This window comes from Camarhynchus parvulus, chromosome 4, assembly GCF_901933205.1.
Source record: "Camarhynchus parvulus chromosome 4, STF_HiC, whole genome shotgun sequence".
Classification (NCBI taxonomy): domain Eukaryota; kingdom Metazoa; phylum Chordata; class Aves; order Passeriformes; family Thraupidae; genus Camarhynchus; species Camarhynchus parvulus.
Genome location: NC_044574.1, coordinates 24302451 through 24317045, shown reverse-complemented (window position 1 = coordinate 24317045; position 14595 = coordinate 24302451). Strand labels below are relative to the sequence as shown.

The following is a 14595-nucleotide window of genomic DNA, read 5'->3' as shown; positions in this document are numbered from 1 at the left end:
TGAATTTCAGCCACTCACCACCTGTGTCAGTGGCTCTGATGACTAATTGCTCTTTAAAGGTACATAAATTGCCCCTCCTTAGTTAAAAATGATCAAGTTTCTGCTTCCAGAATGGGTCTGCATTGCCTTGGTTTACTAGATAAAGATTTCTTCTAATTGGAGACTAACTATAATTTGTAAAAATACAGTTGAGTTGGTTTGCTGTTTCTGCTGTATACATGAGTGATCAGTACATCTCACAGTATGCTTCTGAACAAGACAGCTGATACATCTTGAAATATTCAATGATTTTTTAAAAAAGTTACTTGACAAACAGTCCCATCCATAGCCATTCAAAATATGCAGTGAAGAGTCCTGTGAAACCTCATAAAAGGCAAGCAAAAATTTTCTTTCTTGAAGATTGTTCCTACAATAAAATTACAGGCCAGAACACTAAACTTTCAATTAATATCCTGAATACTTTAACTTTAGTATCTTGCAAAACATATACACAGCTGTGTATCATGATTTGGGTTGTAATTAACAATTACATCATTCAAGCTAGAGCCTATTACTTAAAACATCATTGTATACAACCTGTCTTTTTGCATTTCTAGCAGTATTGTCTGCTGGATTATAATGTTAATTGTGAGGTTAAAAACTTACTAAAAGGGTTGTTTTGAAAAATTTTTGTCATAACTACTGATGACTAGATATTTTCTATGAGAATGTATTCAACTCGTGAGAAAGAACCAATGAAGCTTTTCTAAACTACTTGTTAAATAGGTCAGCTATAATGTCCTTCGACAAATCCTAAACACAGGGAGTTTGAGGCTGATAAAATAGGAAAGATCAGCCTCTGATATTGTAGATTCTGACCCACAGAATGACTTCAGTTTTTCACAAAAAACAAGTATACAGAGAAGCCCCTTAATGACTGCATTTTTTACTTGTGTATTTTCCATTTGCTTACTGCATGTATTTGGTTTAGATGCTTTTTTTTCTTCTTCCATTTGGTTTGTTGGTTTACTTAGGTGAAGGAATGTAGAAGGGCAAACAGAATTTATTCCTAGCACAGGATGTTTTATCCAAAATACCCAACTAATCAGTGGCGTTTTCAACACTTTTTCACTGCAGCCGCAAGTAAAAAACATAAATGAATCTATTAGTTTGCTATATAGTCAAAATTTCGTATTATATTAAATCTGCACAACAGGTGTAGTTAAAGCTGTAAATAATTTTAAAAAGCAGAATAAACTATTTTAACAGGAAAAAAATACAAAAAGAGTTACACCAACCAAATTCAACAAATACTACCTGTACAGAGTCATACTGATGACACAGCATTTCAACCACACAGTTTATTGGGGTTTTTTTTGTGTGCTACTACTAAATAATTAGTGATGTCAATGGTGTAAATACATTTTAAATTACAAACTTGTCTTTACATTTTATACATGGCTAATTTTACAAACAGAACTTCATGATCAGTTTGTCCAACTTACACTTGCTGAGCAAAAAGCTGACAATAAATACTTCCTTCTGAAGAATGCTTTAGTAGACCGCTATTTTTAGAGTTTTATGTGAAGTTATTGGTGATATTGCTGAATACATTCCGCTTTCCTCATAGATAATTTGGCTATGTGAGACTGTCTGATCTTCAACTAGCCTAATTACTACTAGTTTTATCTACCATCGTTAAAGTTTGCTAATACAAATATGCAGTGTAAGTTCAGGTAGATTATGTGTATTTTTAAAAAACCTCTGCATTTTGATATCTAATAAAATTCTTCCTCTTACTTTCATTGCTCATGGAAGTGGTAAGCAGCATGTTTTCAAGAATCCTCTTTAGTAAGTATCACTCCTCTGTTACTTCTCAGGTTTATTGCTGCTTTATAGAACTAGTCTGATTATTATCAGTGGAAAGCAGCCACTGTTTGTTAACTAAGTTAACTGCATTAGGGTAAAATGTCATTTATAACAGTGAGTACCTTCATCCCAACACGGTTCTTTTACTTGTCTCTGAACACATTCTGCACAAATTAGGCAGAGCAGTCCAGTTTTAGAGCAACTGTTTGGAGTGTTTTACAATTCCTTTGTAAGTGTGATCCAAGTTTGGGAAAGGCAATCTCAAGTGAGACCCCTCACTTTTCAAGGGCAACTCACCCACAGGAACAGTTCTGACTTCTGCAGCCACAGAGCACATCAGTGTGACACCCAACAGCAGCAGCCTCTGTGGTTGCAAAGGTTGCTTTACTTCTTCACAAGTTCCTTCAGCTCTGAGTAAAATCAGAGCAGCTCTTCCCAACCAGGGCAGGCTCTGGCTGGAGAGGATACCCAAAGTATGGTGGAGACACCAGAAATCCTGATGGCTGGGTCAGGTGGACTGTGTGGGCTGTCTGGAAGCAGCCAGATGTGTAGGGAGGAGGTGAGGACGGCACAAGGCAGCCTGGCTCTGCCCGGGGGAAGGAGAACCTGCGAACCGAGCTGCTGGTCGAACTGGAACTGGTCGCGGTGCTGGACTGCCTGGATGGGGTCCTGAAGCTTGTAGAGGCCAAGATCATGGGAAGAGTCTCGGTCTGATAGCTCCGCAGAGAAAATCGGATTGGCTGTGATGGCTGTTTAGGTCTTAAACATGTGCAACAGTAAACTGCTACCAGCGAGCCCACGATAATGAAGGCAATAAATATTGATCCAACAATGAGGAATGGAACGTAGATTGGTTCTGGGAGAAGAAAGAAGAAAAGCCATGCAAATTAGCCCACTTAAGTAACAGGTCTCCTGTGAAGAAATAAACTCCACAGTGTTTATGAAGCCCGACATTATTTCAGTCCCAATAACATAACAATCTGCTCAGAAGACAGAACACCATTAGTATTGAAACAAAATCAGAGTTCAAATCTCGTAGGGGTTTTATTTCTGTTACAGTTTTAATAGTTACCAAAGGTAAAAGCTGTCTACATCGTGTCCCCTTCACTGGTTCTTGTTAGGTATGGCTCAAGAATCTCACTCCTCTCCCCCTCTCTCATCCCCCGAATCGCCGGGACTGTGCAGTGTAACAGCTTGAATCTGCAGGTGAAGCGCAAATGCTGCAGATGCTACTAAATCGCTTCCTTTCCTAAGGTGGAAGATAAGCGCAGAGCGTGTGACTTGGGAAACCAGTCTCCGTATGCGCTGCCGGATTTCTTTTGTTTGGGAAACTGACGGCCACTAGCACGGTGGGCTGTGCGCGCAGAGCCCCGGGGCCCACTCACACCTCCGGCAGCAGTAAAGTTAGACAGACACAGCAGAATTTGCCGATGCGAACTTAAAATACAAGTGCACCATGCGGTCAGGAGGGATCCTGCTGCCGGTGCCCTCAGGAGCGCGGAGCTGCGGCCCCCGGTCCGTCCCGGTTCGGGGCCGCCCCGCAGCCGCACCTGAGCGCACCTGGAGCCCCGCCCGCCTCCAGCCCACCCCGCAGCGGCCCGGGGGATGCTCCGCGGGGACCGCGTCCCGCCCGCCTCGGGACCCGCGGCCGGGCACTCACGGGCGGTGACTCCCGGCTCCGAGGGTTCCCGGTCGTTGGTGCAGCCGCCCTGCTCCAGGCGAGCCTCGGCGGCGGCGCAGCAGTAGCGCAGGGCGCAGGAGCCGCAGCAGATGGTGGCGGCCGCCGTGTCGAAGCCCTCGGGGCACTGGAAGCCCTCGTGGTAGCCCCCCTGCCCGTCCACCCAGCCGTGGCAGTACTCGCCGCCGCCGGGCTGGCCCCCGCCGCCGCCGCCCAGCAGCCCCAGCAGGAGGCAGCGCAGCAGCAGCCGCGGCAGCGCCCGCCGCCGCCCCGCCATCTCCCCGCCACCGCCGCCCGCCCGCCCGCCCGCCCCGACGGGGCGCGCAGGGGGCGGCCCCGGGTGCCGTGCGGGGCCTCCTGCGCCGCGTCCGGGGGCTGGGAGGCAGCTCCCACAACACACACCCTCACACACCCTCACACACACACCCACCCGCGCACCCTCACGTACCCTCACACAACCCTCGCACTCGCACACCCCCACATACCCTCACACAACCCTCGCACTCACACACCCAGCCTGAGACACCCTCATGCTCCCCCGCTTACACACCCTCACATACCCTCACACTCACACTGTCACACACGCACACACACGGCTCGGCCTCGCCGCTCTCCTGCCGCCCCCGGCCCCGCCGCCTCCTGCGCCCCCGCAGCATCGCCCCCGCCGCTCAATGGCCCCGGCCCCTGCGGCCCGGCCGGTCCCGCTCGGTACCTGTCGGTCGGACGGGGCCGGGCGCGGAGGGAGGGAGGGAGGGAAGCTGCGGCCCGATCAGCGTTTGCTTTCCGCAGGCCTGTTCCTCTGGGCAGGCTGTGCCCGGCCGCTGCGAGGAACGCGCGGAGCGGAGTGCGGGCAGCTCCCGTCCCACACACCCGATCGCGCCCCTGACTCCCGGCCGCCACGAAGCAGAAGGGTCTCTGCGCTGGCAATTTATTAAAGCAGCCCTGTGCTTCTAAGGGTTAAAAAGCAAGCACAGCGTATGATTTATTACAAAGACTTTTTTGCTTTTTAACCTGTTTCCCCTCCTCAATACTTTTTATGTGCAAAGATATAACAGCATATCCCCAGAAGATTTATAGCCTCTTAGTCGAACACCAGGCCTGTCACCTCTGTTTTCCAAGAGAGAGAATGGGTAAGGGGCTAGGGAGGAGGAACACATCTGTTCATATAACAATCCAATCCTTTTTCTGCTAGAAGAATAATAGCAAATCACCAAGCAAAAACCACAAAAGGAACTGCTTATTCATTTATTCTAGAGGAAAAAAACATTTTAAATGAACTGAGCAGATTTGGACTTCTGGTTCAAGCAAAGAAACATTTCTGTAAATGATGTCTCCCCTGTGTGCTATCTAAGAGGCACTCTAGCTCGAACGGTGAAAGTACTTATGAAACTTATATTAAAGCTGTGCTGAACGAAAGAATGCATTTTTCCTGCATCTGAAACTTCCTGACATCATTTACTGCTGGGATATGAATATGTATATCAGAGTCTGACCACTTCTCCAACATTTTGAATGCCCATGTCACTAATTTCCAAAGTTGGCAAGTTTAGTCAAACAAAAGGAACAAAGTGTGCTGTGTACCAGCAATAAAATTGTGCACTCAGAACCATCTATCAAGACATTAGACTTCTGGCCAACTCCTAAATACAGTCCACAAGCACTATATTTGTGGGTTTTTTTTCCTTTTAACTAATCTATTCTATTTTTTGTTCCTCTCTGACCCTTTTTTCCTGTTTTGATTTCTGTATTTATAATCAGTACCACCAAATCAGAAAAGCACGTCTTAAAAATTGCATAAATGAAAAATATTTTTCATGGCTATTTAACAGATATGGCTATAGAAATAACAAAACTGGATATAAAAGAAAAATAACTAGATTCTGAAAGTGAAAATGTGATATTTTTTCCTCCTCTGCATTTTCATTTTGAAATGATGATGTGGATTAAACTTTTACCAGCTGTCCTGACTACAAGTTCCTAGTTTTTATAAGCCAATGTTAAATATTAATACAGTTTTGCATTTACTTCACCGTGGTTTTAAAGCAAACATAACCTTCATGGAATGTTTTAAAATGTATGACTTTTAAAGGCCTAATCCAACTTCCAGGAAGGTCAAAAGGAATCTCTGTGTTGACCAGGATGAGGCTTGGAGCAGGAACTCAGTAAGGTCTTCATGGTGCATTTAGCTGTCTCAGGTGCAGAGGAAAGAGGGACAACAGAGCCGTCCTCTCAAGTTTTCAGGAAAGCCTCATTTAGTAGGAGTCAGTGAGTAAATATCTCACAGCTCATATGATGATTTTGTTAATTAATTCATCAGTTTCCAAAAAAAAAAAAAAAAAGTGGTCTGAAAAAAGCTTTCTGAGATATAGAGATATTTCAGATCCTAAACTACCGTAGGATAATGATGCCAGTGATAGAGGGTGGGGGCACTGAGGAGGCTCCCAGCTCACAGACATTGGGAAGACTTTGACCTGGGCCTTGTTTGTGCCATCTCTAGTGCTTGGATTGTTAATAAAAATGTTTGTATTCCTTTAGGCAGAGGCTATTCTCTGCTCCCCTCTGTTGATGGCACCTGTACAGGATCTCCTGCAAATGGGCACAATTAACCTTCTCTTTATTTGAATCCCAAATTTCTCCATCCTGCAAGAAAATTCTTTTGAGAGTTTCATAAGTATGGGTTTGCAAGTATGTGTGGTTGGTTTACTTTTGTGTGGCTAAATGGCATTTCAATCACACAAGTGGATTTATCTCCCTTTTGCCAAATAAGTCAGCAGCAGATTTCAAGACTGATCCTGCAAACACTGCTAACCTGGAAAGCTTTGAAGATACATGAGTTTTCCTATAAACTGCTGAGGTCTTAAATTACTTCTTTGGTCTTTTTCCTTTCTCTGAAATATTGATATAGCCTGCAGAATGTGATGACTGTAGTGGAGGTGAACTGGATTGTTCTGACCTAGACAGCAAAAACCTTTGTTCTGCTCCCTTTTCTGTAAAGGTACAGTTTGACATGCTAGAAGATTCATTTGAATTGATTTTTGCCATTTGCTTTAAACTAAATCCGCAAATAATTAAAAATACAGGAAAAAACTATCATGTTGACTGTTGCTGAGCATCCTACATCTGCAGTTTGAGGACATTGGATGGCTCAGAGTAGCTCACTTTTAGACTGGTTTTTGTTGGGTGATGTTCCTGCAAAGTACCAGTGCTGACTTTGCTTATTATTTATTCCCAGCCAAAACCTTCCAGCTTCCAGGTGATGTGTCACAAACTTGATTACATCACATTCATTTTGAATGAGAAACATTGTTTTTAAAAACAAAAACTTGTATAGTTCTGATTGTTGTTGTTTATAAAGCTTAGTATGAAAACTAATGAAGGTGAGATCAGTCATACAGTAGGGAGAAAAGATCCTTAATTGTATTTGAAGGTGTTATTATCTACCAGGCCTTTTTTACTGTCTCCACAGGAAACCTACAGGGAGAAAACATTATAGCACTCCTTATCTGCTTCTGTGCAAGATCAAACTATTTTTCTTAAATGACTTCTGAAATCATTCAGTCCCTGCACACAGTAATTACCTCACTACTGCCAAATAGATATCTTGTAAAAACAGATAATAAAACCTTCTTAAACATATTCAGATTTCCTAATAATTATTTTGCTACATTCCATTTTCTGGATTTGGGCTTTTTTTTAAGTTTTTCCCCTGATTTCACTACTATACTTTTGGCATTCTTTCAGACTATAAAGCAAGCCAGTGACCCGTGAAGCTCTAGCATAAGAGTAAATCCTAATATCACTTCAGGCAGTTACTACCAATGCAAGGTAAAGTAAAGGTAAAGGCACAGAACTTTGGATTAGCTACTAGAGTCCAAGCAGATACTAAATCTCCCAAACATTCCTAAATAATGTCGGAGTTCTGTCTTGGCTAGGGCAACGACTGATAGGCTCAGCTCATATCTTTCCTGATAGTCATATCTTGCGGGATTGGTCATTTCAGCTCTTCATTAAATTTTGTCTTGGATTTCAAAGAGTAAAAAGGCCAAATTGAGGTACCAGCTTCTAAAATCAGCCTGGTGCAAGCACAGTTCCTCTTAAAAATAAAACCAAAAGATTTTGCCACCTAAATTGCAAACCCTTGAGCTACGTGATTTGCTTCATTGTGCATATAAAGACTGTGTTGAATAAAATCCTGTATGCTGATCTCCCAAGTGATATCCTTAGTCTTGGCTGGTTGTGAGAGTGCCCTTCCTGCAGCTCTCTTGCTGGCAGAGCCACCTGCCAGGCCACTAGCATCCCTGTCACCTGCCAGGACACACACGTGTGCCAGCCTGGAAAGGCTGGCAGGAGTGCTGCAAGATGCCCCAGAATCAGCCCCATGGCCCAAGGAGGCTCCAGCTGGGTCTCCACTCCTCCTCTGGCTGCAGAGCCTCATCCCATTGCCTACATCAGCAAATTAAAACATGCCCATGAAGCCCATAAAGTGCACTTTTGTTGACTGAATCAAGGGGAAATGTGGTGCTTTTCTTCTTTCTTTTCCCTTGCTTGTTTTTCAGTAGTCTTTTGTACTTTTCTGGTCTGAGTTGGAGGCTGCAGCTCTGACAGCCAACTTTTTATGATTTATTCCTGGGATTTGACCAGCCCTGCATGGTGTTCCACCCCAGTCAGGAATATCACCATGTTTTCTGAAGTCTCTCAGAAATATTTGAGGGGTAAGGTTACATAAGCCAGCTGTTAAAGGCAGTGCCACTTACTCTTTCCCACAGGTAACCATTGAGAAAGCTGGTTACAGCCTGTGGAGAAAAACTTAGAAGTCAGGTTATCTCAGCCTCATGACTGTCAAAGTAAGTGAGATTAATCATAAGTGCCTTGGGCTCACTCAAGAAGCAGAAGGTTTGATTACTGGTATCTTGGTCCATGTGTACACATGTCACCATAATGGCTCCTTATCTGGAGTCTGTAGCCCTGCTGGGTAGAGGAGTTAGGATCAAACCTCAGGAGTCATCATTCTCCTCCTAAGGCAGCAAGAGGGGAAGATATTTTTAAGCCAGCAATGCAGCCATCCCTATTTGAGGAACATTTTATCCCAGCCATCCCCATTTGAGGAACATTTTATCCCAGCCATCCCCATCTTCCCTTTAGAAGATCACTCTTGCCATTCTTTTGGGCTCTACAGAGTCCACATCCTGAAAGATGATTTGGTTGTGGTTACATTCAGTAACTCAAGTGTGCTGAATGTATCCCTTCTCTACAACCACACAGTGCTCTCCATCTCCTCATCCAGGAGGGGACAGAGCTGTTAGAAGTAGAAAAGCAGGGACAGATGTCTGGAATAGACAGGAATTTCTGATCTTACATGATGTGTAATTATCCTTTCTTCACTCCTGCTGTGGCTAAAAATAGCCTGTCTTATGGCTACCAAGCAAGGTTTTCTGAAGAAGTGTTTAATTTTACTTTTAAACCAGAAGTTCCTGTGCCTTGGAATTCAAAAACAAATTCTCCAAGCAACAATTCTTTATTCTTAAAAAAAAAACTTCAGTATGTAGTTACACCAACCACTAGTAGAGCAAGATAATAAAGCCCAAAATAAAAAATAAAAAATGAAGTATAAAAATTACTGGCTTTTTGTATTTCTAACAGCTGTTTTCAAAGCACTGAACATGGGGAAATGTTTTGACAGCCAAAAAAAGATTGAAAAATGGCTACATTTTGACCTCTGTTTCACCTGAAAGCTGTTACTCAATCGTGATTTGGCAGAGCTCCTTCTCTGTAACTTGCTGAGAAAAAATGAATTATTGCAAGTAAATAATCATACTTCCTAATAATCTTAACTGCTGCAGCCATTTTAAACAGTACCAAGCTTACCAGCTAGAGGTGGAAGGCCCAGTACACTATTGCCAGGCAATGCCCTAATCCCCCAAACAGTCATAATAATGAATATTGCAACAGAAAGGTCAGAGGAGAAAAATAACGTTGGACCTGCTTTGCTCTGTAGCAGAGTGTGCATTTCTTTTTCCTTGAAACAGAATTAATGACCAATGGTGAAAGGATGTGAGAGAACATGACATTTGAGTGTAGAAAAGTGTAGAAAGAAAATGTGTTTACCAGGGAATGAAGACAACTGATTTGGGGTTTTTTTGCACTCACACCAGGAAAAAAAAGAAACATTAAAAAAGAATAAATTAATACATACCAATGCTTTTTTCTTTTTCTCCAAAATAAATAGTGCTGCATTTGAAGGCACTGTTTCAATCCTTAACTGAGGGCCTAATAAACATATGCCTAAGTTTAAATACATGCATTTTCCTTTTTTTGTTATTATGAAATTAAAGCATGAGAATAGCTGACAAAAAATGCACAAAGAAATCTCCAAATAAACACATTAGGAGTACTTTTGGCCTTAAGTAGGATACATCCTTTAAAGAACTAAGGAAGAGCTTGTTTTGTAGGAAATATTAATATCTAGTACTAGTTGTTTGCTTATTACACATGAAAGTTGGACACAAGTAACTCACAGGCAATGGAGCCTCTGGATTTAAAAGAGTAATTCCTTTGAATCACTAAACCTGGTAAACTAAGCTGGTCCCTTTAACTTGAATCAGCAACCAAAGAGATAATTTTATTAAATATTTTAATAATACAAACAGGAATTTTTAAAAATTCTTATATTACTGCTGCTAAAAATTATTGTTGGCCTTGAATATCAGTTCTCTAGTGCTAAAAACAGAGTGAAATTCAGCGTCTTTGACCATGGGAGCATATGCCTCAGTTCCTCTGGCTCAACACCATCTTCCTCAGGCTACATTTCACCCAGCTGAGGACCACCCATCCAGGTTTGTGGTGATATCATTCCATGTTTATAACAGATTATTGTGGGGTTTTCCATCCATTGAATTTATCCTGTCTGCGGAATGACCTCTTAACACTTCCTACAAACAGCAGACTTCCCAAAGAATTTAAGACATTTCAGGTCTGAAGAAATCAGCATTTGGTGATATAAATTAGTTCTATATTTATGATAATCTAATCAGTGAATGACAGATTAGGTGAGATTAAAGACTGAAGCCCATTTTCTTTTTTCTGACTGCAGGTGGGCAGGATTTAAGGAAGAGCTCTACCTCATCTCCCACAGCCTAGGGCAAGTCAGGGACTGGGTCACCTTGGCACCATTTTGAGTGGCTGCAGAGTTGCTGTGCTCAAGTTCTTGTTGCTCCTGATATGCTGCATTTCCAGATCCTGAGCGAGATGGGTCCTGCCACTCACCTCATCCAGTCGCATCTCTGTGGCCATCCAGGACTGCTTCAGGGGAAATAAGGAGCCCTGCAGCAGTGCCACCTCCACCTCTCCATGCAGTGAGAAGGCTGTTAGGCACAGGCTGTCTGGCTGAGCAGGATGTGCTCAGAGGAAAAATTTGGGGATCCTGCGCTGAAGTGCACTGTCCTAAATTCTACCCAAACAAGATTTGTGTGCCAGAAAGAGGTCTTATCTAGTGAAATAATTTTAAACTTTGGATCAGTAATAGCTGGCGACTGGTTTTAACTCAAAGCCTAGAGCAGGCACACTGATACACTTTTGAAAATATTTTGCTGGTAATTTTTTGATGGCAGCTGAACATTGAGCAGATGTCTTCATTGGGCTGTTCTTTTCTCTGGTATAATACTGTGGGCTGAAAGTCCTGTTGAGAGTCTAAATAGAAGTCTGAATGTGCTCTCTAAATGGTACTACCCTGCATTTGCAGGCACAGCATTTCATTTGCCTTTGTGTTGCTGTGATGGTTTAACCCCAGCTGCAGTTCAGCCCCTTGCAGCCACTCCCTCACACTGTTCTCAGCCCAAATCCAAAACACAGCCCTTTACTGGCTAGTCTGAAGAAATTAACCGTACCCTAGCCAAAACAGCATGGTTACCCACTCACTGGATTCACTCAGGTCTTGTCACGAGTCTCCAAACACAGCTTCTCTGTTTGAAGATGAAAGATCCCATGAGACAGCCACACAAGCTGGTGGCTTACAAACTGGCTGCTGCCATCACCACAACTGTGATGCAGTGATGCCAAGGCAGAGTCTGCATTTGTGTCTCACCACAGTTCTACATGGAGCAGCCTCTTCAGTCAGACACCTCTTCACCTCCCTTGCCTTAGCTGGAGAGATGACATGACAGGCTCCTGTGTGCTTCCCATGGTACCTTCCTTCACACAAACACATGCCAGTCATGAGCCCTTCCCCTGCTGAAGGTGCCTGCAGGGTGGGCTGCCTCCCAGTGTCCCCTGGCACAATGTCTGTGAGCAATTCTTCTGTCACTGCTGTTTAATGAGGCTTTCAAACACTGTCTGCTCCCTGAGGGCTCTGGTCCTCTTGCACCTCCATCTTTGTAAGCAAATGCAGTAACTATGAGTGGATGGTAACTCAGGGTCACTAGCACAAATCTGCTGCTGCTCACTTCTCAACTTAAGGATTGAGTTTGTTTGCAGTGGTTAACCAACCAGAGAAGATTTTAACTGGAGAATTTTTAGCAGGCAGCCACTATTGGGATGTACATCCATCCCATCTGATATCCACTCTGCCTATCTTTGCTGCAATGAAGAGCAAAGCACTTGCACAGCAACATTGGACCTAGTGTCTTGTTAGGGGCTCCTGGATGAGCCTAGGAGTGACTTCTGCTCAAGCCAGATAGCCCCATGCACATTTTATCATTTCCTATCTTGCTCTCCACACCAATTTTCCTTCTTGGGAGATAAAATTTTCGGGAAGGAACAAAGCTGTATCTCATGCTCAGCTACATGCTTAGTTTTAGTTATCAGGTACCAATCCTGAAGTCCAGCTGCTAGGAACAAAATTCAGCTCAAACCCTCCTGGTTGGCATCACCTATACTTCAGTGACATTTGGGAAAAGGTAGATATGTGATGGTAATGTGTTCTTGTAGCCCAAAAGACCAAAAACATCCTGGGCTGCATCAAAAGCAGCATGGCCAGCAGGGCAAGGGAGGGGATTCTGCCCCTCTGCAGCCAGCTCTGGGCCCCCAGCATAAGAAAGACATGGACCTGTTGGAACAAGTCAAGAGGAGAGCCACAGAGATGATCAGAGGGACGGAGCTCCATAAGGACAGGCTGAGAGAGCTGGAATTGTTCAGCCTGGAGAAGAGTAGGTTCCAGGGACACCTTATAGCATCTTCCAGTACCTAAAGGGGCCTTCAGAAAGCTGAAGAGGGACTTTTTCACAAGCAAATAGTGACAGGACAAGGGGCAAAAGTTTTAACCTAAACAAGGAGAGTTTTAGATTAGCTATTTGGAAGAAATTCTTTACTGTAAGGATGGTGAGTCACTGCAACAGGTTGGCAAGATGCCCCATTCCTGGAAGAGTTCAAGGCCAGGTTGGACAGGGTTTTAAGCAACCTGGTCTAATGAAAAGTGTCCCTACCTATGGCAGGGTGTTTGGAATGAGATGACCTTTAAAGTCCTTTCCAGCCCAACCCATTTTATGATTCTATGATTTCTGACACAAACAGCAGGGTCTGCACAAAGCCATTTCACCCTTTGCAGTTTAGAGCATTGACCACCATGTAGGAATCAATGCAATTTTCCTTGATTGTTACTCAAGGAAAAATTATGTAAGAAAACATATACAGGCTATACTCTGCCATGTAGGACACTAGAAGAAGACTAAAACCTTAAAGAACTATGAGAAGATTCATAAAATGTTTTGGTGAACACATTAGTTATTTTGAAGACCAGTAATGTTGACTTAAAATATTTAGCTTTTGAATTTGACTTCAAGTATTCATGTAGACTGAATGTAGTCATGTGTTTGGGGAATTAATAACTTCATTTCTAAGTATTACTTATTATTCTTATATACAACAGCCTGAGGAAATTTTGTTTTGCTTATCTACTTTTCAGTCTCTTCGCTTAGATTTCTTCTGGGATCTGACCTATAAAAACAACTGGATTTATGATACTCTAAAGTTTACAGCAAACACTTAACAAATACTCCTATTTCAGATATGAAATTTACAGTGTTTAAATATAGTCTTGATGTTATCATTTTCGGTGTTTACTGAGTGAAGTAGTTTTCCAGCAAATGTCAAGAAAGCAGCTAGTATGTAAATATACCACAGAAAGTAACTGCACACTGCCATCTACAGAGCAGGCCAGGGACATGGCAGGAGCAGTTTATCACCAGGAGACATGAGAGAGGGTATTCATACCCAAAATGTCACGGCTTTTCCTCTTCTGGCAGCAGTTTCTGTTAGTGCAGAGCACGTGTTGCAAAAGAGGCATCGTGATACAGGCTGTGCACGACTTGTGCGAGGAATGAGAAATGGCACAGAGTGTGGTGAGTAATTATTTCTCTGAATGATGATGTTTGTAATACCAAGGCTGCATTCAGAACAGTCAGGTGAAACCATGCAAGAGGGCAGGAGGACTGCACGTCCCATTCCCGGTGGGAGAGCTCCAGTGGGGATGCCAGGCTGCAGACATCGCTGCAGCCCAGTTTGTGCAGTGTTATTGCAAGAGCACCATGTCAGATCCCTGGCAGAAGTGGATGTTTCATCCAGCAGTCTCTCCCTCTCCACTCCTGACCTGTATCTGTCTCTCTCCAGCTGCCTCTCACCTCCGCTCCCTGCCAGCTGCTGTTACTGCCCAGTGCCTGCGTTTCCCAAGAGCTGTAAGGATAGGTAGTGAGCACAGGACAGTTTTGGTCCCACCCTCCAGTTCAGTTCAGCCCCCCAGCGAGGCTGCAAGAAGCACCTGCTCATGCCCAGCCAGCAGTTCTCTCCATGGTCTGGAAGAGAGAAGAAAGAGGGTATACCAGTGTACCACACACAGAGAGTATGTGAGTAACACATTGGCAACATTTTACTCTCTCTCAAGAGCTCCTTTTTGCAAGGGAAAATACATCACTGAAGAGTCCTCCTTCAGCCCCCCTCCTACATCTTCTATCCTATGCACAATTGTCCTTTTCAAGAAGCTTTTGAAGGACACTGGGGGGATAAAAGAAAGTGGGAACCATTACATAAGGCAAAAGCAGTCATAGAGAAAGAGCCACTTTGCTTTTACCACCCACTTCTGT

At 43.6% G+C, this 14595-nt stretch overlaps 1 protein-coding gene across 1 annotated transcript; it reads right to left on the bottom strand.

Annotated features, from left to right (window-relative positions):
• Positions 1-1230: 1230 nt before the first annotated feature.
• SHISA3 (shisa family member 3) lies at positions 1231-3803 on the bottom strand. Its single transcript, XM_030947480.1, has 2 exons — positions 3509-3803; positions 1231-2704 (listed from the first exon to the last, which is right to left on the bottom strand). The coding sequence occupies exons 1-2, from the start codon at positions 3801-3803 to the stop codon at positions 2253-2255; spliced, it is 747 nt and encodes a 248-aa protein (XP_030803340.1). The 3' UTR covers positions 1231-2252.
• Positions 3804-14595: the final 10792 nt, after the last annotated feature.